The sequence below is a fragment of the Ambystoma mexicanum genome, chromosome 11, assembly GCF_040938575.1.
Source record: "Ambystoma mexicanum isolate Mex_15411 chromosome 11, UKY_AmexF1_1, whole genome shotgun sequence".
NCBI lineage: Eukaryota > Metazoa > Chordata > Amphibia > Caudata > Ambystomatidae > Ambystoma > Ambystoma mexicanum.
The window spans coordinates 124285439-124312300 of record NC_090934.1 but is presented as its reverse complement, the minus strand read 5'-3'; the positions used below and the strand labels follow the sequence as shown (position 1 = coordinate 124312300).

The window sequence follows — 26862 nt, the reverse complement described above, 5'->3', positions numbered from 1 at the left end:
ACCATTTTCAAAAACCTATTTGGTGTGCAGTGTCCACCACGAAAAGAATGAGACCCTTATTTTCATGAAAGGATAGACAGTGGCGCTACAAAAACACCACAATATTTCTTGCAGCAGCAACGTGGGTGGGAGAAATGTAAAAGATATTTTCTGCACAAAGGCAATGCGATATGTACACAATCTAGATTGTTAGCCTTTCCAGAAAAGAAACAGGACGAGAAAAACTGGCAGACTTTTTTTTACCAAGATGTTTATCAATCTGTAATACAGTGGAAGGATTGCCATTAGCAGGTTTTATCAAATCCTTAGATCTTTTTGCGGTCTCTGTGTGACCGATGGGTATTTCCTGAGCCAAGTGGATGTGTTCTCTATGCCTCCCGCCTCCCTTTTTTTATTTTTTTCACTCTATGGGGGGACACTTGGAGGCCCTACGTGCATATGTTTAGGTTTTAAATGGCATTTAAGCTTTGTATGGTACGGAAATTAATTTTGCTATGTATGGAATACATGATTATCTATTTTGTAATACGTGATATTCAATTAACTAACACATTTCATGATGTGGTAATATGTAACATGTATTGCGTTTATGATTATTGAAGATGTTATTAAATGTAAAGGTTTAAATAAAAATCTTTTTTTTTAAAATGTAAAGGTTTCGTATGTAAACAATAAAAATAAAAAAAATAAAAAAGTTATAACCAGGGACACAGCTGTAGTGGACAGGGGGGTGGGTGGGGGGGGGGAGGTTTTGAACACCGCTTGGTTTAGCAGCATTTCAACACTTACCGTCGCTCCTTCTCACGGTACATGTTAAGCCGCTTTATGGTGCCACGATCCCTCATGTTGGTGCCACCAGCGCCTTTCAAACGATCTGCAGGGAAATATTAAACACAGTTAATAAATGCATCTTTAGACCTTAACGTGAATTTTATCAAAAGTACTGGGTTTTCTTTAGACATTACATTTTACGCATTTCAGATAGTTTATAAATATTGCACCCACACACACGTGGACACATTTCCCAGCAAATGGTGTTGTTCAGGTCAAACTGGTTTCCAACTCACGGGGGGCACCAGATCACAAATTGTCTAGCAACATTTCAATACACATCCTTTAGATAATTAAATCATTTAAAAAAAAATAAACCAAAATAAAATAGTTAGGCACAAGTCACAGAAGGAAACAGCGGGCACAAGAGATCGAATCACACTTTCGTTTATTTATGATATATTTTATTTATATCGCAATCATACACAAGTGTTTCAGTACGACCAGGCAAAAGGGAGAGGAACAGGGGAGAACAAAAAAAATACAAAACAGCGATCTTACTAGGCCCAGTGACATTAATAAAGCGCAAGTGCATGGAAAAGGGAAAAGGGGGGGGAAGGGAGTGGAAAGTGCAGAACAGAGGAGAGAACAGAATAAATACTAAATAAAATAAATAAGAAGGTGATAAACCATGGTAGTGCAGCCAGCAAGTGACAGGTCATAGTTCAAATAAATAAGTTATATCTGATAAAATAAGTTATATCTGATAAGTGCATAAGAAAAGTGAGAGGGGGACTGTATGGGTACAGATACAGAACCCTAGTGCAGGGGGTGGCGTGGAGGCAGTGCAGGAGGGTTGCAGGGTGAGCAGGTACCTGGGCCCGAATGACAGCGGGTGGCTAGGTGCACAATGCCAAGAGATAAAACAAATCAACAGGGGCGAATGGGGGCAGAGGCAAAGAGTAAGGTCTTGAGGTGCTTCCTAAACCAGAGATGTTCTCCTCCAGTTCCAAATTGGCCGGTAGGCTGTTCCAAAGGGAGGCCCCAGCCGGACACAGATCTACCCCCAGCTTGTTTCTTTGAAAAACGACTAACCCTGAAGGAATTAGAAGTAGGAGGAGCGAAGGGCACGGGGAGGTATTTATGGAGGGATAGTTGAAGGTATTTTGGACCCAGGCCCCACTTGTGGACAATGCAGAGGATTTTACATTTTATCCTTGCATCCACTAGGATCAATGAAGGCATTTCAGGGCTGGAGAAATACAATCCCAGGGCTTGAGGCCAAGGACAAGTCTTGCAGTCCCAAGGCATAAATTAGTTTTCAAAAACTGATAATCAAAAATAATTTTTTAACAAACTCTGCTTAACAAACAGGCTCAAGTGATTAGCAATTGTGTACTAATATTGTTAATGTCACCATAAGTTTGTTTGGCACGCTGCTGCCACCCCGAGGCCAGCCATGCACATTGAAACTTTTATTTGACATTTTTCTGCAAAGTAAATGTTAAATAAAAGTTTCAAACATCTCTTGCTAATGCTAGTCGCACTTAAAGAACTGGACTATGCAGGTGGGCAAAAAGACTTTGCGAGCCATAGGAGTGTCTGTAAAAGGTTAGCTGCATGAATGGACACACAGATATGATAAAGGCTCTGAAAACTGGCCAGCTGTCTCCTGCAGGTGGTAATAAATAGTACAATCATAAAGTAAAGCATACTCGGAGGCCAACTATTGCAGGAAATCTGTAGATGTACAGACTGGATGAAACTATTGACCACTACTTTGCATAAGTATCTAGTTCGCTTTGTGCATTAATTATGTAAGAGGTAAGAAAGAGACTAAGCAAAGTGGATTGCGTAGCAGGCAGAGCACTGGGAAAACTAGGGGGAATATTATAGTTTGTGGTCATCTCACTTTCATAGTACCTGGTATAAAGCAACAGAGTGATAATACAGAATTTCAAGGAATATGGGTTTTCTCTCTGGGTTGAGCACCACTTACAAGATGTATGCAACCTGCAGGTTACAGAAATAGGTTTGCCATCAAAAGAATTTGATCATGTACATTTTCAAAAGTGCTCCCTTGCCAATATGATGCATCTTTCCCAACAAAATGAAATACAGTGGACACTATGAAATTTAGATATACTAACCTAAGCTTTACTTTAACGCATGGAGATGATGCAGTGTGTTACAGTAGCAATACTGTAATTACGCATTACGTAACAACTTACATTTTAGGAATGAAATTGCATGACCCTTTATATAAATATAAAGTTCACACATTCTGGTCTTTGCCAGACAGGATATATAAAAAGCTTAATAAAAAAAGTATCATCCTGATTACTTCTGGTTTGCAATTTGAAAAAAAAAATCTTGCGAGCACTCCCACACATGCCTTTGGCATGTGAGGAGACGATTAATGCTGCACTTTCTCTCCTCTCCATTGGCACTTGAAGTGAACAGAGAAAAAGGGTGAGGAGAGCACCATGGGCAAGAGAGGAATGTAGGGCGAGCTGTGCGTTCATTGAAGAGGGCAACTTACATAGCTAACTTTGCTACACAAGTGTCCATTTGATAGCAAACCTACAGAATTGCATAGCAAATTGCTATGTGACACTGCTTATTTTATGCCTCGAGTCCTGTTCTGGATTAGTTGTAACGAGCGGAGAGTGGAGGCAGGTAGATTTAGAAAGAGGCTGTTGCAGTAACCAGCCTGGAGAGAAGACATGCTCTCCAACCTTGACTCCAAGTGCCCCAGGTCCCGGGGTTCACGGGTTAGTAGAGGTGGGATGGTTACAGAACCATGGAATCAGTAGGCATTGTGCTGGAGGACCGCGAGGCTTCCTGTGGCTAGCGGCCGAAAAGTTTTTGCAAGACGTTAGAGATCGGTGGGACGGGTCCCTCTTTCATGAACTCCCCTTCGTGGTGTCCATAAGGAGCTGAACAAAGGCGACGGTGGCCAGTAGAGGAGGAGACGATCCCAGGGTGAGGAGCGGAAAAGCGAATGGCGAGTAGATTGAGAAAGGTGGCAAATAATGAATGAATATTAATTTGGGGAAAGTGATATTGGGGAGAAAGTAACGGAGGGTTGGTTGGGTATTTTGTTAATGACGAGGAGCGTCACAGATAAGCCCAGAGTCCTACGTTCACGGAATGTCTAGAAGAAATTATTTCAAAATCCAAGTGGATAAATAGGCGAAAAGCAGACAGGGTCTGCTAAAGGAAATTTACACTCCCATCAGAGTATATTTAGGGGCAAGAATAGCAGCGAGGAGAGCTAAGAGTCTGTATATGTTATGTATTTTATGTTTAGATAAAAAATGTGATGTCGAAGAGCGACAAATTTGTTAAGATGGATTTCTGAACTCTGTCCTGGAGGGGCAAAGGTTCAGAAGGCCAGCCTAGTTTCTTGGAACGGGGTAACATCTGGACAAGCCAGACCAATCAGGGTAGCGATGGCGGCGGTCAAGACTAGGTCTCAAGAGGGGTGAGGGTGACTGAAAGCCCGCAATGAGCACACAAAGCAAGGACGCTTACAAATTACTCCAGACAGGTGTTATATTAAAAATATAGACACATTTATTACAAGGCCTTTGTATCATCGACCATAGTAAAGACTCGCGGTAAAACTCATATATATATATATATATATTGAAAACCCTGCACCAAGGTCCAGGAAAGATGGAAGGCACTCCAGGAAACAGTCTTGCTTGTAATTGTTTACAGCGAAACACTGAGACAGGAAACCAGGTGAAGTCAGCCAAAAGAATTAAATACTTTAATTAATAAAATGCCCAGGACGGGAAAAACAAACACGACAAACGACGCGTTTCGCGGTAACAAACCGCTTGTTCACGTTCAAGGCAACAAACACAATGGAAGGACTATTTATACAGTCATTGACTCTATGGTTCCTGTGTAGAGAGTCGTGCACATTTTCGTTTCTTGTAAAAGTCCGCCATCTTTGAATGGGTTATAACGTATATGTTCTTATTAAGCTCAATAGCAAAAGAGTACTAAAACATGTTTATATAAGCATGCTCGGTTAACCCAAAATAAATGGTTATAGTTGACAGGACAAGGGATCGCTTTTTGTGTTGTAAGATCTGGTAAGAGATGTATGAATAAGTAATTGCATGCGATATCTAAAATAAAGTGCGCAGTGCACTCGTTCTTTCAAATTTGTACGATTCAAGTGTTATTAATTTAACATTTGCAAACGCCTGTGCAGGTATTCGCTATCTGTACAAAATTTACAGAATACAACTATGTTGTTAAAGTGCCATGTGCTTTCAGTTACTTTAAAAATTAGATTCTACGATTAATAAAGTGCCTAGTGCATTGAAGCAGCGCGACAAAAATATATGTCCAAACATGATAAGGTGCTTAATGCATTCTTAAAACCGATAATGGTTTATGCTTTAGCAAATGACTGAGATAAAGAATAGTTTTATCATATTATAAGGACCATTGCCTATACATCATAGAACCCCACTCTTAAAACTGCCTCATGTATGATAATCTAAAAATCATAGAATTGATAAAGTGCCAAGTGCATTTAGCAGCACAACAGTTTTTATATCAAAAAATGATAAAGTGCTTAGTGCATATCTAAGAACAGTTATCTTTAGCCCTTGAATCGTTTTTAAATAACATGAATTAAAAACAATTTAACCAGATCATCATGAGAGTTGCCTACACATAATGAGACATTACTTTCAACACAGCACCATGCGATTTCATTAACCCTGAGATCAATAATAATCAGATAGATATAAAAGACTGATTAAAGTAAAAAAGTTGATGAAATGTGCATCTCGCTGTTATTCCATTGTGTTACATTGATATTTCGACAAAACATATCCATTGGTTGCCTTTGCAAGAGAAAAAAGTGTAAAATTAAAATAGGTCAAAAGAAGTCTAAAAATTCTAATGGATCTCTAAATGAAAAAAGACTAAATAGACCCTCTAATCATTGTGATTGTGAGAAAACACAACACCCATACTTGAAACAGACCTTAAGCCCCAAAACAATCAAATATATCAGTGTTGACGCAATTCTATGAATACAAAATACAAAGAAAAGACTTAAATTCATATAATTTTAGAAATGGCTAAAACCCAACTCAACATGCCACGGTCAGGAGTGGTCTTTGACAAATCACTGTTTTACATTAATAGTTTTTTGCACCTATTAAGTTCCTAGAAATGTGTATAATTCTTCCATCTAGGTTATGGCCTTGGGGTTTCTTTGTCTCGTAATCTAAGATAAATCTGGTTTCCATTTGTCGCAAAAGGAGTTCTCGATTTCCCCCCCTTGGTGTTTTTTGGATGGCATGTATTCCAAAATATCCAAATCCGTCAAGTTTTCCCCCGTGTTTTTCTTGGAAATGTAAGGCCATGGGGTATGTAGGATCGACATTTTTGATTGCTCTAATGTGTTGCAAGATTCTAAGTTTTAACTTGCCGATCGTACTCCCTACATACCACTTGTCGCACGGGCAAGTAAGGATATACACAACATACTCTGTTTCACAAGTGATCCTAGTTTTTATGATCACATTGTTGTGCAAAACAGGATGTTGATATTGTTTGATGTTTTTAGCAAATTTGCATGCCTTACATTTGGTGCATCTTTGGAAACCCTCGGGAGCGGTATTTAGCCAGCTGAAGTCACAAGGGCTGGCCTGGGGCTCATATAACTGGATACCAGATTATCTTTCAAAGAAGCTGAGCGCCTGTACGTTATGTTGATGTTAGGCCCTAAGGTACGTCCCAAGTGTTCATCTTGTCTAAGTACATGCCAATGTTTCTGAATTGTTTGGCGAATGTTTTTAGAGGCTTTGCTATATGTCAAAATGAGACGTGTCTCTTGTTCTTCAGTTTCATTCTCAATGTGGACCTTGGGCATTAGCAAAGTCTTACGATCCATTTGCCGTACTTTATGAAAGGCTCTCTCCAGCACTTTTTTCGGGTAACCCCTTTGTAGAAATTTTAGTGCCATTAGTCTACATTCTCTATCATAAGTTTCCAATTGCGAACAATTCCGTCTAACGCGGATAAATTCACCATAGGGAATGCTCCATTTTAATGAGGTGGGGTGGTTACTTTTGGCATGCAGTGGTGTGTTGGAGCTTGTAGGTTTTCTGTACAATTCTGTCACCAAACTGTCATTGACCACCCTGACAAGTATATCTAGATAGACAATAGAAGTCTTGCTGTGGCTTTCTGTGAACTTGAGATTGTATTCGTTTATGTTAAGTAACTTCACAAACTCCAACCATTCGTTTGCTGGTCCATCCCATATTACAAATAAATCTATGTAACGCAGCCACAAGACCACCTTATCTGTTAAGTGGCTGCTGGAAGGAACCCACACTACAGATTCTTCCCACCGTCCCATCATTAAATTTGCATAAGAGGGAGCAAATGTAGTCCCCATGGCTGTGCCTTGCAATTGGGTGTAGAACTTATTATCAAATAAAAAGCTGTTATTTGTTAAACAGAGATTAATCATGTCTAAAATCATCTTTCCATGTTCAAGATAATTCAATGATCTGGTGTTAAGAAAATGCTCACAGGACTTTAACCCATCTGTGTGTCTAATCGAAGTGTAAAGGGAGACAACGTCTAATGTGGCTAGTAGATATGAGTTTGCCCAAGGTATGCCATCGATTTTATTTAAAAAATCCTTTGTGTCTTGTAAATAGGAAGGCAAGCTTGTGACAAATGTTATCAATGTCTCATCTACTAGTTTAGACACATTTTCAAGTAATGCCCCACATAAAGTCACTATAGGCCTCCCCGGAGGTCCGGTTTTGCTTTTGTGGACTTTTGGCAGGAAGTAAATTGTGGGCATCATTGGAAATCTAGGATGTAAGTATTTACACATGTCTTCCTCCAACAGACCTTTTGTCTTCCATTTCATTAACAACTCAAAAAGTTGGTTGTTCATTTCAGATGTCGGATCCTTATCAAGCAATTTATAACATTTCTGATCCCTCAATTGTCTATTGGCCTCAGTTATATAATCAGACCTGTTCATAATCACTATGTTGGTACCTTTATCAGAGGGTTTGATGATATAATCATCCAGTTTTTTCATGCTTGAGAGGATCTCTAGTTCTTGACGAGTTAAGTTATTTTTTGAAATGTTAGTTTTATTTTTCCGTATTTTTTTTAAGGTCAGTGATCACCAGATCTTGAAAAGCCTCTATGTTGCCACCAGGATTGAACATGGGATTGAAGCGTGATTTAAGTCTCAAGTTACTCTTACTAGGCCAGTCAGTGCTGATGTTCATAAGTTCCCACTCAGGGTCGCTTATGTCTTCATCATCTTGCCACTCGGTTTCTAGATGGGCGAGATCTCGTAAAGCATTCATATCTTCAATTATCAGGGGAGTGTATCCCAAACGAGGCTCCTCATCTCTAATTTTGGGAGGATTGACAGCAAAGAATTTTTTATATATACACACACACACACACACACACAAGACCAAGGGGTCTAAAGAGTTAGAAGCACGAAATATGCAGACCACCTAGATGGGGAGGAAAACAGGCAGTGCAAGTTATTGTTAGACCCAGTTCGACATCAGAGGCCACCTAACTAGAAGGAAGTCCGAGCCCTACGAAGAGTGGAGCCTTGTGCTCAAAGATACCTGCACACGCGGGTGCCAACGAGCAAAGGGGTGTCTCTTCAGAGAAATCAGGCAGTTCAGAGAGAACAAAGCGATGACGAACAGATCCCCACTACTCAAGCGCAGCCACCACTTGTGGATAGAAGCAGGGCGCGAGTGCGGAAAAAGGGTTGCTGTTTTACGACAGCAATGGAGAGCCGCAGGCTCCTGCGGGAGGGTGACCGGTTAGAGTATGGACTACTCACCGGTCCCCAATGCAGGCAGACCCAGGCTTCTCCGGTTCCGTGTCGGTATGGGCAGGTTCAGATGCGAAGAGTAGGACGTCCCGACACTGTGTAGATTCCCCGACTGCAGGAGTCAGGGATGAGGGTGTCCCAAATGCAGCGGACACGCACAGGTTTGTTACCACAGCAGGGCAACTCTGCAACCGCGTGTATTCCGGTCCCAAAGCACACGTCTCACTTCAGACCTGGGAACGCCAAGTGTACGAATCGTGTGAGAGTGCCGAGGACTTGGAAGTTAGCAGCAGCCAGAAGGCAGGGACAGAGCAAGGTTCCTGTGTAGGCTGGTCATGGCCCAGGGACGCTTCCGAAGGCTTACATACAGGATTTGGTGAAGATCCAGAGAATAGTTGTTACCACTATTCTAAAGGGTCGAAGCGCCTTTGCAGACCTTCTCGTTCGATCAGAGGCCGAATGGTCTCGCAGGACGAAAGCAATGCAGGGTGCCAAACCTTCAGTGGGTCACCAGCGATTCCTCGAATCAGCTTCTTAGTTGCAGGATACTTGGCTCCTTATCCTTTGTTCGCGAGAACTCAGGAGATCGACATTGTAGTGGGGTTTTCAGCCTCCTCTTATCCAGAGTTCCCTTTGCGCCAAAACAGAGAGGGCCCAATGGGAGATCCGCTCACAAACACTCACACCATACGTGGACCTATCACGGATCACGGTGGTCCCAGGCATTCAGGACACTCTAATCTGGCCCCCAGGATGTGTATTGGGAACAGACATCCCAGCCCATATCCTGGAGGCACACAAAAGGCATGCAGAAGCCCGCGAAAGCGTTGTGTTTCGCAGGCAAGTGCATGACCAAATAAGGACTGCCCTGGGTCAGCTCGACCTGGGGGGGGGGGGGGAAGGTGAAGGGACAAGACGGTCAGCGGACAAGACAAAGAACCTCGTGGCATGGCGATTTTGGAGGCCAGGCCACCCATTTGGGCCAAACACGGGAAGCGCGGTTAACATGGCAAAAAGGGGTTCAAAACACAAAGAAACGATAGCTGCCACCAGTCCCCGTCCGTGACACACTTGCACATTTCATGATAAGTCCAGCAAGAGTTTCTAGGGCCATTGGAATGACTAGAGACCCAGGAGCGCGGTAAGGTAAGTTACGGTGCACTCTTGTTTCATGTTGCTCAAAAGCTGCAACATGAGGAAAGGACTAAGGGAAACAAAGTCTCCCGGTACTGACTGTCTTAAGGGCATGTCAGTTTCCCCGTACGAATGGAGCGAAAGCCTAGAGGAGTGCGGCGGAAGTCTGCGCTTCTCTGGCAAAGTCTAGATCAGGGTGTAAAACAGCAAAAAGTTTGGGGGTTGCCACATGGAAGGAAAATTACCTACAATTATGAAATTTTTCCTAACACTCGCCCCTCCAAGACTAAGGACAGGGGGAACTAACCCACCCCTGGATGAGTTTCTTGTTCAGGTCGGTTAAACATTCTGGACAACCCATCAGCATTGCTATGTTGGACACCTGGCCGATGCTCAATAGTGAAGTCAAAGCCTTGCAGACTTATGGACCACCTAAGCAACTTTGGTGTTAAAAGGTTGAGTAAAAAAGGTTTATTTAGTTATTATTGGTAGCGATTGAACAGGTAGATTGAAGTGAAGTTTGAAAAGCAGCAACGATTGGTGTGCGCTCATATGGACTGTTTTTCTGAAACTTATTTCTGGGTAAAATACTGGTATCGACAGTCGATTGAGACTTGTTGCAATGGGGGATGTTACTCCACTTATGCACCTATGTAAAAAACTGCCAAAACACGCTTAAGCAATATAGTGCATAATTGGTTAAGGGCACAACAGATACAAAATTGGCCATGGCATGAACATTTTAACACATAACTACATACCTGCACGCTGCATACACGAACAAAAATTGGAGAAAAGGTTACCCAGTTTAGAGCTGTGGAAGATGTACGAGGAGGAACAGTAAGACTCGCCTCCTGAAGACTGGATGCTTAACCAGTGTAAAGAGCGGGTGTAGAGCCTTCTGCTGCCCTTACAGCGCCTGAGGTAAATGGCAATAGTGTGAAAAATGAAGGATTGCATCCATTAAGGGAACCGCGCCTGAGGTAAATGGCAATAGTGTGAAAGATGAATGATTGTATCCATTAAGGGAACCTAAAAACAGTGACAGGATATAGTAACCCGATTCCTGAACCGCCTGCGTATAGCAGTGACGAGAGCCCAGAAAGAACTTCAGAAAGGAAGGTATCTCTAAAGTCTTACAGGACAAACAGAAAAGTGAATGGCCAAGTGTGACCTTAGAAGAGATGGCAAGGAGAAAAAGACAAAGCCAACGAGGTAGTGCTCATACAGAACGAATGGATGGGTGGTCAGATACTGCTCAAACTTGATGCAAAGAATATCGAGGAAGTAAGGCAAGGGGAAGATCAAGATGAACAGGATAAAAAAAAAAGATAAGGAATGAGAGAAACGATTGGAAGACTATAAAAGAAAGAGTAGACAAATGAGAACAGATGTATCAGGAAGAGCAGTTAAAGGAAGAAAGAGCAGAAGAGCAAAGAAGACATGGCAATAGATTGAAGAACGAGGCAGGTTAGAAAAGAAGAGAAGAACAGAAATTAAGAGACAAAACAATGCAAACATGCAGAGACAGGTGCATAGAATAATGAAAGAAGGGAAATGAAAAGACAGGAAGAAGAAAGGGTTAGAGGCGAAGCAAAAGAAATGAAGGGAATGGAACAAAAGAGAAGACAGAGGGCAAGTGACATTGATCGCATTGAGAGAGAGCTAATAGAACCAACTCCATTAATATTATGGGGAGACAGGAGTTCCTCCCATCGCAAGAAGCGATGCCGGGACCCTCTAGGGTAAACCTAGAGGAGAACTTTGACACAGAATCTACAAAGCCTGTCTCCAATACTTCCCATCAGGAGATTAGGACAAAAAGGGAATTAAGGAACAGAGGGAAGAATATCGAGGCAAGGAGGGAAGCTGGTTTAGTCTCGAGCCTAGAGCATCGTCTTTGGACGGGCTGACTCTAAACAGACGAGAAAGATGACAACCATACTAGTTGGGGACAAGATATGTCACGGAGACAGAAACCTTCCGTGAGGAGGGCGTCAGTGCATATGGTCCTGAGGGATGCTTCCAGACAGATAAGGAATTAAAATGGTCATAATAATCGATACCTGTATGCTATTATATTTTGTGTTAGGGATTGCCAGAGCAGGTACAGAGACGGCTCAAGAAGCTGGTGGGAAATGGATGCAAAGCCATGGGCAGAAATACAGTGGACCATTGCCGATTGTAACAAGAGAAAAATAAGAAGTAGGAAGCTTGAGCAAGCCAGGTTGGTTCAGAAGAAATTGTCGAAGTATGCTATAGAAGGAGCGGTACTGACCAGCGGAGGGGGTCAGGAACACAGCAAGCAGCGGGTATGTCAGACGAATAATCAACAGCAATCGGATCAAGGAGGGAACGGGTTCATGCCGAGAGGCAGAGGAACAGGTTTCAGAGGAAGAGGAGGCTTCCAGAATAACCAAGGTGGTTTTATGAATGATTCAAGGCATAAAGGGAGGGCAGATTTCCTTCTGTGTGCTAGTCATGTGGAATGACAGGGCACATTGCGCTAACATGTGGGAGCCAAGGGTTTGTACAAAATGGCCAATTCACAAAGGGGGGGCAGCTTATGCTCCAGCATAAAACCACCAAAACCACAGAAAGTGGCTCAGTCCGAGTACTTACGTCCTGCGCCCAACAGCACCACAGGCACCCAACAGCACCACAGGCTTCGCATCTGCCCCTCCCTTGTCCCACTAATGACCCACCCATCCCCTTTTCATAGAGCCACAGGCATCAAGCCCACCAAAAGTGTCAGAAGGATTCTAAACAAGAACACTTACATTTTGTGTAGACTGTAAAGTCCTCACACAATAAAACATACAACATTAAATCTTAACATTTTTTTTCAAATCTAATAAAATAGAAGTCAAAATATGTATTTTCCCGAAAATGTACATGCTCCTCTTCAAACCCCAAAAAATAAACATGGTTATAAAATCTGACAGCATGATTAAGCACATAAATGTAATAAGGACGTTATGCTAAAGTGGGAGATTGCCGAGTGATGCACAAAACCCTTTTACCCTTTCTTCTAGAAAAATTGAAGGATTACTACCCATCTTGCATTAAAAAAATATATTTTTTTTCCAACTAATTACAAAAGGTGCAGGAGAACGACCATGGCTCAAATATGGAATTTTGCCCACTCAGTGTTCATTCTCAGTAGAGCGGCTCCCAGACTTCTTGGTGAATGTTTAGGAAAATTCACCCTACGCTACCCAGGGTAATCCAGACGTGGACACTTTGCTCACAGTGCTTCGAGAGGCACCGCTACTTCCTCAATGAGGCCATCAATGAGGCCCAACAAGGCCAAAAGCCGTGTCTGGGATTGCTGTTGGCACTCTTGTTCAGAGGAGAATTGACTAGCATTTTGGTGCTAGACTGTCCAAGTGGGTGGGACCAGATTGATATGCAAATGGGAAGGTCTCCTCTGAAACGTACAGCAAGCCAAAATGTGGTTGTGAACCCTCCCGAGTGGGTACCTTTCCATAATAGGGTATTTGCCAGTGTTCGATCTCGTTAGATGGGCTCCCAGACTTCTTTGCAACTGTTCCAAATGATATCGGCGTTTGGACATATGTTATGATGAACATTTTATACTGTGCCAAATTGCCACTGTAGTGGTCTCAAAGCACAGAGGCGTGTCTGGTCCTGGGAGTATTGTGGCAATAAATGTGAATGATGGTAGTACGTAGCCATAGGGTTTCAGCATCTGGCAAATTTGTGCCGAGAAAGGCAAACATGGCAAATTCTATTCTATCCAAGCTCTGCTCCCATCTGAACATGGAATGACCGGCCTCCAGCAGCTTCTGAAATATGGAACCCTTATTGCCTTGTACAACTACGTTATAAAGGATTAGGACCACTCTTAAGCTTCCATCATCGGTTTCCTTCTTATGCAATCCATTGCAAAAAAGCGAGTGTCATTCAATCAAAACAAAATAATATCGCCGACAGAAAAAAACATGTGTCTGAATCAGTTAATTTCAATAAAACGCTTCAGCCTGTTCAGTTTTTCTTCTCATTAACTATCATGTAAGTCTGCATTGGTTCCCACAACTTCACATTAGGACATGTACGATCCCTTATTATAATTGCTGCCTTTTAGTATCCGCTTTTATAACCAACAATGTAGAACAATTTTTTCTTTACAAGACATTTCAATAGGGCGGATCTCAGTTTGTGTATTGAATGGTTTAAATAGGAAGAATATTTTTTAAATGACTGTTGCAATAGCCTGTGTGTGAATGTAAATGAGCTTCTGTTACAGTATGTAATAAAGCATTACAAAAAGCACTTCGCGTTTAAAAACAGACTGCATTTTTTCATAATAAAGTGAGAGAATAACAGAAGTTGTGAGGTCATATTCGCAGAGCACAAAGCATTACTTTGACAAAATGATGGTAAACATTACAAGTTAGAAATGAACACTTTTCATCTGTGCTTTCCGAATAACATTTTATTTTAAACATCCAATGCTCCTTTAGCTTTGTCAGCACCCTCTAGGGTCACTTGCAATGAACATTCTTTAGCCTGATGAAAGAAAGTGCAATAAATGATATATGTATATTTTCATTTGTGCTTGAAACGTCCGTCAAAGCCAATAGCTGTGAATGCTCATATGTATAAAAATCAATAGTAAAGTTCCAGGCATGTGTGGCTAGGCTCGAGAGCTATACAAATCACAGCTACATTTACAGTTTATGACAGCTCCAACGTCTATGTTAGACCAGCATTGCCAATGCCAGCTATCGGGGTTGCTCCGTTTCATCTCGAGGCCAGGGAAGACCTAGGACGCTGGTGTACATGACCATTCTTGTGTCCTGCCGTCGGTGGACTTGGGAATGGTTTATGTACCATCCCAATGGCTGACCATCCACTGAAGAGGCACTATCGCTGCTGCAGATATTGTCTAGAGTTGAAACTTGGGCCATAAATTGAGTTTCTGCTAAGTACACAAGAACCTTGCCTCGTGCAGCAGCAGCTCTCTACCGTGAAGAGTGACCTCAGGAACCCGCCTTTTATTACTGATTAGGTCCAAGCCTGCGAACCCCAGACCGGGTTTTTTCCACTGGCTCTCTGCACCGGCAGTGCACAGAGACTCTTCAACGCCACCTGCAACAGGAGCATGAATAGTCAGCTCTGGCAATTCTTAGTTACCTTGGGATTATACTTTTTAGCTTCAGAGTGGGCCGAGTGTAAATACCACTCGTTAGTCCTCTTTGTCCTATACATGGCCATAAAGTTCACTCCTAACATTACCGAGAGGGAGGGTTCCAATTAAAACCTATTTTTGGTTTAAAAACACGTACATTGCATCAGTAATGTTAATGCGCTGCTGCTTTGTGATCCCATACTTTGCCTCATAGTGGGAAATATTTCACAGTGAAAATGTTATGCTTGGAAGAGTTTGCAGGGCTGTATAAAATGCTTGTTAATCAGCCACACAAGACGACATAGGAAAATTGGGAACAAAAACCCCTTAATTCTAGAGTTTTATATCCTTTGTGTATTTCTTGCAGGTTATTGGCTATGTGTGCGTCTTTGTAAAAATAAGATCTACACTGTTTGGTTATGAATTTATTTGGGATATGCTAAATAATTAGACTAGATAAAATGTGTTAAGATTAGGAACCCCCTGCATAGCCAATAGTAACTGTTTGATTGGTTTCCTTCAGTGATTTGAAACATTCTTGAATACCTTTTAAGAAAAATATATCAAAATGTATTGACTAATAAAAAGCTTGCTGTTTTTTTTCAACTTTGCTCTGAAGCAACATCCGAGGGAGGCAAACCCCTCACTGGCAGGAATGTGACATAATAGTGTGTGCCTGAAAAGGACTTGAACGAAGGAGAAAAAAAACTAGTCAACCTGAAGTAAAGGTCTGAGAGACAGTGGATGTGAATACTGAGAAACCAGAGAAAAGTGATGTGAAGGCCAAGAAGCCCCAGGTCTAGTAGACCAAGTGTAAATGCTGAAAAACACACGGTCGGGTTGAGCTCTACAAGTGAATGCTGGGCAGCCAAAAAGGCAGAAGAGAAAGCTGAAATGCGCGATACCTAATAGAGGTCTTGGGAAATGTGATAATAGCAGAGAGACTGAAGGAGTCAATACCATCTCCAGGAAGAGCATTCAGAGAAGAATAATTTTCTGTTTGTGATAGACTAGGGTCAGGCATCTGAGAATAGGATTCGTGAGCTCTTTTGTTGGCCAAAACTTGAACATTTGTGTTATAGTTTAGGGAAGCCTAAAGATGCGGTTTGGTGAACGTTTTGGTTGTCCAAAGAACTGATCATTATTTTGTAGATAAGACAGGTGCCCTCAAGAATAGATTCTAGGCTTTATTATTTGGATCCCCTTCTGGAGAAACCTTATGTTTGTGTTGCCGGATTCACTGTTTTCTGTACGACAATTCTGATTTCTAGTAGATTCCCAAGTCCTATAGAGTTTAAACCAACCCCTTTTCTAACAGGATACCGGTAGTATATACTCATGCCTCTACCAATCTCAATCATACTGCTCCTCTAAAGTCTTGTTTCAATACTCGAACATTCCGCAAAAAACGCTTTCGCCAATTCTATTATTTCTGCTCGACATACTAAGCATTCCTCCATTCTTCCTGATAGATCAGCAGCTTTCGATACTGATCTTCACCCTTTACCTTCTATCAACTCCCTCATCTTTGAGGTTTTCCAACTCTGCTCGTCATTGATTTCAGTACCATCTTTCCAATCGTTCCTTTTTGTTTTACGTTTCTTGGCTAGCAAACTTTCTGCCTCTTTTCCTCTACTTAACAGTGTTCCCAAAATGTCTGTTCTCAGTGCGCTTCTATATATTACACACACACACACGCACCCTCTCCGCTCCATTAAGTCGTTTGGTCTCTCTTGCCATTTTTATAATGGAGACTGAAATATTTCTTTCTCCATTTCTCTTCATTCCACCATTTCTGCTAGTCTTCTGGCCATCTAACCTTGAATGCATTCTAGCTTCCTTCACTTAAATGCATCTAAAACTGAAACTTTGCCTTTTCACCCTCCATTTTCCCTTTGGTCAATCTGCACAGAATCTTGGACTACTCCCTCTCCTTTCAAGATCACATTTCTAATATCTTGCATACCCGTTGCTTTCCTCCAACACTCGTAAAGTTCATCCTTATTTATCTTTGCAGGATACTAAACTTCTTCCCTCTTCTCTGGTTCTTTCAAGTTTGGATAATTACTCTACCTTGCCATTTGGCCTTCCCCACCATCACATTGCCCTTTTGAGATCTTTACGTCTGCTGTATTTACAGAAAGGAATTTATGGTGGCAACAGTAAAGACTGACAAGTGATCAACGTTCAAGGGTGTTTATTAAACTATATATGCGGGTTGGAAAAATGCCTAATCTAAACCTAAATCTAAGATGGGAGAAAGCTACAACTATCAAATAATAATGCAATGCTAGTGGCGGCATGTCAAATAAAAAAGTGCCTATACTAAGAAAAACCTATTGCCAATCCTTACACCAAATATAAATAAAGAATGTGGGATAGGATTCACAGGAAAGAAGTGTTCACAAATAAGTCAGGATGTGTTGGCAGGGGGTCCTACCTTACGGACGTTTTGTGCACGGGGCAAGGTGGGATCCCGGAGCACAGTGCACGCTCAGGCTTTCCCAGCACAAGCTCTCAGCTACTAGGGCCTTCGGTGGTTAAGTCTCTTCTACAAAAGGTCTCTTGCCTCGGAGGACCTGATGTATCCAATGTAATAAACAGAAGTTCCTTTCTGCTTGTACGCTAAGTGATTCTTTTCACCCCTGGATCTCCCCCCACCCCTATTCCGGGCTCAGATCCTTCTCAACTGCTTGCCTCCCACCATCGGGTTCACTACGGCTTTTAAAACAATCTGACATTCACAAATCTTAATAGCTTTTAAACAGTTCACTGTGGACATCCCTCTGCCAGGTTCACTCTTGGCAATACACTATCGGGACTTTTGGCTTCGGCCCCCCTTCATCGGCATCCCTCCGTAGGGTTCACTTTTGCCAACTTAGTCAATCACACAATTCCTTGAACAGTCTTACGATGCATGCTTCACTTCTCTTAGCTTCACGACCATCTACCGGTCAAAGACTCGACTGTACAGAGGATTTTACTAGACCCCTGTATGACAACTTTGACCCCCTTTCTCATCTTTCCCAAGGATTTCTGGAAATTGTAGTTTCTACAATAAAGGTAATCGCCCAGAGATTCCCAAGTGAGCCCGACTCCTCTTAACAGTTTTTTGTACTTTCTTCAATTAGCCGTTGCTATTTTTGTTCACAGTTCGGTTTCTTATCGGCTCTCCCCTCTACTCACCGGCTGCGATTAACCTTTTGGATTTTCTTGTTTCTGGAGTCAAGGCCGGTACCACGGTGGCAAGTGTCTCTCCCTGGCTTGGTTACCAGCGGAGGAGGCCCCACCCCATAAAGGACCATAAAGTGGGTAGTCTCAGAGGTGATCTCATACCCCTACCCATACCAGTGACCACTACAGTAAGGGGGAATGGCCCTAACCTTTATAGAGACTCACTTCCATAAGGGGAACATCCTTGGCGAGCCATCCAAACTCCTTAGCCAGGCCCAACATCTAGCCTGGGAAACAAAGCCCTTCTCTTTAAACAAACAACCTTAAAACATCCCTGGAGTGTGTAAATGCATTGTTGCCTTTGACACTGATGCCAGAGGAACCATTTTGCATTGCGATTCACACTTATGCAGCCCTGTGTTTGAGGACGAGATTTGGGCAGAACATGTGAGACAAACAAAAAAAATAACATTCTCCCAGCATTGTAATGATTACAAACATTCAAAGTTCCCACAATTAAGAAAGTTTAAATGTAGCTCACAGCTTTCCATATGATTTTCTAAATCACAACACATGCTCGGAGAGCAGAGGGGCCCAGTTAGGAAATAACAGCAGGGCTTACAGTGTGAGGGAGGAAGACTCAACAAGCCCCACCCATTGCACTTCTAGAATACAGGATGGTGGAAGGCCTTAATGTATCCCCAGGCCAGCCCTCTGTACACAGGTGTCCTCCATGTCATTGAGCACCACCCAAAGGCAGACAGAACAGTGAGGCAGGGCGGCAATTTAAAGTACTAGTTGGAGGACGGAGTGTGGTGCTGAGTGAGGGAGAAGTACCGAGAGGAGAGCAGGCATTGGAGGGAGAGTCTAGAGGATGTTGGAGGAAGAACAGTGTCAGAGGGAGGTAAGTTGTTGGGTAGTGGAAAATGTGGATCCTCGAAGAGAGGGGATTTGGAAATAGAAGGTTAACACCTCAGGAGGAGAAGAGTTATTGGAGAGTGGGGAAGGCGTACCGAAGTTGTGAGGAGGTTGGAGAAGTTCCATCCTGAGACCAATCCCTGGAGGGAGACAGAGTTTGAAGCCCTTAATATCAGCGTCATCTCTACTATACCAGAAGTGATGTGAGGAGAATAGGTAACCCTTTTAGAGAGCCAGCAAGGTTCATAAAGAGGAATTACTATTGGAGGAGGAATGAGACAGAGCAATCTCACCACAGGCTAGGGAGTCCAAGGGAGGATGGCCACCAAGGAGGCGTCTCCGGGGCTAGACCCTCATGCAGGGAGTGGGCATCCGACGTAGAACAGGCTTCAACCCAAGAGCCTGGGAGAGGGAGTTCTGAATAGATTCACCCCTTGACTTGCTAGATAAGAGGATCTGCTGCCTTGTCTGGAGTATCCTGGCTGTGGCAGGCCAATCTATGTACTTTCTCAACCAGGGTTGAAAACCCTGTAGACCTGCAGCTGAAGGCAAAGAGCAGTGTTCTCAATCTGACACATGCAGGTGTGGCTGGAACCCATTACTAAAACTGTTAAAGGACTTTCTTTATGGTTTATAAAAAAATAAAAATACATTAGACTATTCCTTTTCATTCTTTGAAACCTAGCTGTGTGTCGCCAGCTATTCTGTGTTTTAAGGCTGAACAATGACCCACATAACGCTCGAAGATCGTGTTTATCAAAGTACTTCTATTCAGTATTTATTCATTAATATAGCGTTTTCGCAGGGATCGAAATGACAGTTGGGTAAGAATGGGCTAAAAGGTAACTTCTGGGTATCCAGCATCAGCAAGTGACAATGAGTTACCATTGGGGAACAAGGAGTTCAACAATTCTAACTTCCACATTTATGAACCCATGTGCTTTTAAAGTTTACGAAAGTCGAAAATAGCTCCTGGTAGATGATGGTATCAAGCTAAACAGGCTCTTCTAGGTAACAGGCAGGAGCTAAATAGTACCTAGTTCCCCTAAATACCAAACCCTATTTCGCCAAAGCACTTTACACAAATTAGAGCAGTACACATTTTTATAAACTTTATTTTTATTGGCACTTTGTCAAAATACATTTTCAAAAAGACAATCGGTTACCAATTTAACCAATAACACTTTAAATCCCCCCACCCCCTATTTTGACACCACATTTTTTGTTCCTTGGTGCGAGGTATCCCTGCAATTGTCTCGGTTTCAAGGGTCGTTCTCTCTCATGTCGGACCGTTGCCCATATCGACTGCCCTCCCTGGCCCCCCCCCCTCCACCATCATCATCCCCCTGGCATCTGTTGCGCCCATAGGATCAGTCTGCTTGGCTGTCTTCCTCCAGCCCCCACCTAAGCAGTAAAGCTGACCACTCAACATGAAATTCCTCCAACCTGTCATTCACCACAGCCGTGACATTTCCAGGACCATCAGATTTAGGAACTTTTCCTACCCGCACCTCCTTCGTGGGGAGCATATCCTTCCACCATTGAGCAATGACCAATCTCCCCGCTCTCAACATGGCTTCCAACATGTTCGGGAGTCCCCGTGCCTCCCTGTCCTTGCGGGAGCCCTAATATCAGCTGCAGAGGGTCTACCTCTAAGCCTATCCCCATCACCTCTTCCTTCCAGCATGCTCCATTCATCGCCTTGTAAAGTCTGGAGAGCATTACCTTCCTCGAGACCGACTCGTCCAGGACCTTTTCAACAGGTATAAAATCCCTGGACACCCCCCTACACGCATTTAGGATCCGTCAGGATGCCCTTAATGCGGAGGTAATCAAAAATTGTGAAGGAGTCCTTTCCCAGCGTACCCCATTCCATGAAGCTCCAACCCTTGAAGAGTTGTCCCACCCTTTCAAGGCCTGCATCTGACCACCTCTGAGTGCAGGAAACCCTGTCACCCTAACTCAAACGGTGGTCCCCATATTGAGGACATTGGTGAGGGCCATTTTCCCCTCTTTGGGCCTTATTTCCCCCATATGAATCTACAAAGCTCTCCTATGACCTCATTGAAGAACCCGTTTGGGAGGCGAGACTGGAGCGATTGATATAAACGGGTACAGCAACCTGGAAAGAACATTCATTTTTATAGAGGTCATCCTTCCGTACCATGTCAATATCAACGGGCCCCATCGATTCAAGTCCGCTGACAGCTGAGCGCGGATGGGCTCATAGTTCGCCCTCACCATTTCACCCAGCTCCCTCGTCGCTCAAATGCCCAGGTATCGTATGCTTTTTTTGGTTGACCTTCATACCCGGGTAGCTTCTTTTTTGCATCTAAGAACGGGCTCCTTGCCAATAACAGCAGGATGGCCGATTTCTCCACGTTAATTTTGTGCCCCGAGAGGAGGCTGTATTCCTCCATTAATGCCAGGAGGGAGACCCGTATATTTGTGCGGTAGGCCAATGTCACCTGCAAATAGAGAGATTTTGCATTCCAATTCTCCTCCCACGATACCACTGATCTTGCCATTCATCCGTATTGCAATAGCTAGCGGCTCCATTGCGAGGGCATACAGCAACGGGGATAGGGGACATCCCTGCCTGGTGCATCTCGTTAGCTCAAAGGTCTCCTTAAGCCCCCCCCTGTTTATTTGCACCCTGTTATATATAGATCCTATACCCATCTTCCTCAGGACCTTCATCATGAAAGGCAACTCGACCCTGTCAAAGGCTTTCTATGAATCCAACATCACTAAACATGCATCTAGCCCTTCCTTTTGCGCCCCATGGATCAGGTTGATTGTTTTTCTGATATTATCTGACCCTCCCCCGCCCACCCCTTATTCCCACCTGGTCCCCATGCACTAGCAACAGCATTTTTCCCTCCAGTCTCGTTCCCAGGACTTTGGCCAAGATCTTTACATCTCCATTAAGGAGGGAAATTTGCCTATAGGAGGCACATCTGGTATGATCCTTCCCTTCTTTGGAATTGCAACTATGACCGCCGCCATCATTGTGGGGTGTGAGGGTTTCGCCCTCCGAGTATGTATTGAAACTCGCTGAACGTGGCGCCAACAGGGATCTGTATAGTTTGTAAAATTTAATGGAGAAACCATCCTCCCAGGAGCAGAGCGTGCCTTCATTCCTGTGATTGCCTTCACCGCTTCCTCTGCAATTATGGGGTTGTCTAGAGTTTCCGCTATTTCCTTTGAGAGTTCCGGGATTGCTAGCTTTTTCAAGAACTCGTCTATTTGGGGCCCCTTCCCCCTCCGATGAGTATTGGGGTTTATAGTAGTCTACAAACTCGCTCCCTATGCTCTGGGCATTGTGCAGGAGTTTCTCGCCCTGTGTCTTGATGGCCCCTATAGTCCTTTTGCTTTTCCTTCCACCTACATGCCAAGATCTTGTCTTGTCCGCCCGCCTGATCTCACAGGAACAGGAGTTTTTTTTTTCTTCCTGTATCAGTAGCACTTTCAATTGGGTCTTGTATTTTTGGAGTGCTTTCGCCCTGGAGGGTGACATGTATTGCCCCTGGTTACCTCCCAGCTGTATCTCCTCTATCTTCCCATAGAGCTTCCTCCCCGAGTCTTTCTCTGTGCCTATCCTCCGCAGGGTTCGAATCATGGTAGCCTTGAACCCGTCCCAGACATTTTGGAGTCTCACCTCCCCTATCATTAAATAGGCAGTATTCCTTAATCCCCCTAAGCAGTTCCTCTTGCACCTCTTTGTCCTTAAGCAGGAAGTCATTACATCTACAGTTCCCCCAGGGTGCTCTCAAGTTTCCCGTGTCAACTGTGACTCAGACCATATTGTGGTCTGACCACGGAATCGGCATCACTTGGGATTGCAGCACCTGGTCTCTCACACTTTTGTCCAGCAGAATCAAATTTGTTTGCACAAAGGAATCCTGGTCAGCTGAGTAGTAGGTGAATGGTCTATCTCCTGATGGCCCTGCATGGATGGAGTTGTACAAATCCGGGGCTTCAAAGACCCCTTGAAAGCGCTCCAATTCACCCTGGTTGGGCTTACTCACTGGCTCCCCCCGCCCAGCCTTTGCGATCCCGCTGTGGATCTGACACCATGTTGAAGTCGCCACCCACCACCAGCCGACCCTCTCTCAAAGTCACATCGCTGCACATTCTGGGCATAAATCGAACCAATCGGAAACTTAGCCCCAACCGAGACCCTTCACATACGGATATCTCCTGTTGGGGTCTGTCAATTCCGCTTCCCCCATAAACTCTGCCTTGTTGAGACCAGAATAGCCACCCACTGACTCTTTGTGACATCAGAGGCAGTAAACACCTACTGGGAGCGTAGTCGGGGTACCCTTCCTTTTTTCCAGTGTTTCTTGTAGGCACAGACAGTCAAGCTGGGCCCTCATGAACTCTCATAACACTAATGATCTTTTTGAAGGCGAGTTAAGGCCCCGGGCATTGAGTGAGCCAACCAGACATCCTCTTTTCCCCCTAACCGGTGCTCTTTTACCTTCTGACCTGAGATGGAACCTCTTACGGGACCCTTGGACCGGAGTCTCCATACCACACCATTGAATTGGAACATTAACTTCTAAAACTCAACCCCACCTGGAACCATCTCCCCTGGCAAGGTTAAATCGCCAGTGGTTTTCTCCCTCTTGCGTCCCGGCTCACTTAACTCTTTGTCTCGAGCACCCCCCCCCCCTCTGTTTCTCCATATCCTGCATACATTTCTTCACTTTGACTTCTCCCCCCCCACCCCAACTTAAACATTGAAATACTTTCCATCATCTCCTCCCGCGCCCCAGACGCCTCTGATCTTTACTGGTGCCCCCAGTCGTTGGCTGCTTGGGAGAGACAGTTGCCTGTTGGCGGGTGGGTTCCCTAGTGGGAGTTCAATCCACTTTTGCTGGGCTTAGACGGGAGCTCTATGTCGCTGCTGCCGTCATCGCCGCACCCCCTGATGGCTTCCTCAATAGTACACATTTTAACAAGTAAAATTACAATAATCCTTGATTAGCTAAAGAAGAAAGGGTAGGACCCGATGGAAAGAGAAAGAGAAAGAGAAAGAGAGAGAAGCAGGATTAAGTACAGGGAGGTTTTGGAGTGGATATCAAATGAATCGATTCTAAACTTGGTAAACGGGCAGGCACATAGAAATTAAAGATGATAGGTGGAGGGGCGGGCCATGGGTACATTTATAATCAATACATAGCAAATGAAAACCTTCAAAGCCTTGGTATGCAATAAGAAATGGAGTAGTTGCTCGATATGATCATGACTGAACTGAGAATACATAATTTGTGTAGATCCATAAATGATGAACCCCAAACTACAATAAAAACACCAACAAATGGTTCACAAAGATATAGATATCCTTACAAAGACAAGGAAAGTTCTAGAATGACACTGGTGAAAAACTCCTAAAAGCAAAATGCATAGAGGTTACCGAGCCACTATTGACTGACAGAAACTTCACTTACCCTTTTAGAATCAGAAGGACTGCATACTCATACTATCGTCGAATTGGCCAAAAACCCTTGCACACATTTTCCAAGACATTTATAAAATCAAACAAAAAAATTTAAAACATAAATAAATCGACTCTTATAGATACACTCTTCGAAACCTAGAATTGTGCATCTTCAACCCCAAAGACACTAAGGAAATAAGTAAGAACATCCAAAGTCAAAAAGCATTTTCAGAACAATGCTACACCTGCCCAGCCAGCATCAAACAAAATATCCCCAATCCTGTCCTAGGGATGTAACGGTATTACGGTATACCGTTAAAGATACCGTGAACCACTTAATTGAACAATAATAACCGTCACATTGTTTATACCGGTATACCGTTCATACCGTTAAGTGTGCTTTTCAATCTGATTTGGAAAGGCTGCAGTAAGCAAGTTCTGCGCAGTCTTGGTCTTGCACTGTTGGATGTGCCGTCTGCCAAGTAGTTTCAGTTTGAGCAATTTTTAATGCCATTCCATAAACCACACGTGCCTGACACAAAATCAACATGTTAGCAATAGGAAGAATAAATACAGTGCCAAGAAGGAAAGGGGTTTACTTTTTTTATTTACATTTTTTTTTTTAAAGCGCTCACATAGCCCCAGGGCATCGAGGCGCTGTTAAAGAAATTGGTTTTGTTTATTTAGTTGCGTAATTGTTTGTCTTAGTTGCGTATTTATAACGCGCTTAAACACCCACAGGTTTCTAAGCGCGGACCCAGGGATCGAACCTGTGCTGCTTCGTGTCGTCTTGCTTCCAAGGCATGCACGTTGCCGCTGAGCCATCCTCCCGGGACTTTGGGTTGGCGGCTTTGGGGTTTATATATTTATAATGGATAATGTTTTGTAAACATATGACAATGGCGGATTTCCCTGGTTCCATCATTGAATTTACATATAATAAGTCACACTGCGAAATTTAATCATCTCTGTGGGTATTCCCTGCTGCCATACCAAAGGGTAACATGTCCGTGATTACTGAACACCTTTTGGCCCAGAAGTAAACTAAAGGCTGTAACGTAAAGAGAGAGTGCGTGTGTATGCGCACAAGCGTATACTACCATCAGACTCCATTGATCTGTGGCATGCAGATTATCAATATGGCAACATGTTCATCTTCACCAGTAGCCAGTGGGGGAGCTAAAAGCCTAAATGACCACTTAAGAAAAGCTATTCAGTTTGCTTTGCCAGTCGCAGCAGGGCTCCTCCCCCCTCCTCCTCCTCCTCCTCCCTCTCCACACGTGCGTTTGGTGCAAGCAAGGGGTGGCATTTCAGTGGAAAGTATGTTGAAAAGCCCAATTCTGGCCCTGGGTGCATGGTTTTGTTTGTGATGATAAATCTGACAATTTACTACCTTTTAGAAAATATTTGTTAAGATTAGTTAACTCCACCTGTTATACCGCGATAACCGATAACCATGATATACCGTCATTTGGCAAGAAGGTTATTATACCGTCATAAAACTAATACCGTGACACCCCTATCCTGTCCCCAGCTATCACACAACTCTAACGTCTTCACGTCATGATGCATACCAACACCCTGAAAAAACTATTAACCCCACCATAAAGAAAAACAATGAACCACCATCTTAGCGCACTTACGCCACAGTAACACCCAATGACAAACACCCGCCATATAACAACCCTTTTTTTTTTTAATTTATTTTTATTTAGGGAACATTGTTAAGGATCAGAGGTGAGGCAATAACAGCACCAGATATGAGTGTAGATAAACGGTGACTTATTAGATAACACAAGAACGAGCTACCGCTGCAGCGACCTCCAGCCACCGGCTCACACCAACTACTGCACCCTGGAACCGGCAACTCCTGCCAGCATCCAAGAGTTCCACGTTCCATGGCGATGCAGGGACCATATGACAACAGGCAATGCAATGTACCTGGTGATGACAACTTGGCAAGGACAACAAGTAAATATTTACAGACAGGAATGTACCTCATGCTGTCTTCCTGTCCTAACACTTCCCTTCCTCCACAGCACTTAACGTCTTCTACAGTCTTCACACTCCTGGAAGGCCATTCAAAGACTGCCACTCTCTCCTTGTTCCATATGCCCCAACCTTTCACTAAATAGACGACTAAAACTTCACCACCTCCTTGGTTTCTGAAAGAACAGGAAGCCCTTTCTTCACCCTTACCGGAATCTTCACATTGATCACATCGGTGTCACTGTAAAGTTCATGCAAAAACGTTTCTTAACAAACCTCAACTTTGACATGTGTCCACTGGCCAAAACCCTCTCCCTCGCTCCTTCGACATCCACCCTCTCACAACTAGATCATCCCATCCAACCTGGACATAGACGAGTCTTGGGTTTCCTCCCACGT

The 26862-nt window shown here is 43.5% G+C and overlaps 1 protein-coding gene across 1 annotated transcript in view; it reads right to left on the bottom strand.

Moving 5' to 3' along the window:
* GNL2 (G protein nucleolar 2) overlaps window positions 1–26862 on the bottom strand; it is a 448358-nt gene that overhangs the window by 411501 nt on the left and 9995 nt on the right. Inside the window, exon 2 of the mRNA XM_069622651.1 lies at window positions 790–874. Coding sequence (XP_069478752.1) covers window positions 790–874 — 85 coding nt within the window. The remainder of the gene's footprint in view (window positions 1–789; window positions 875–26862) is intronic.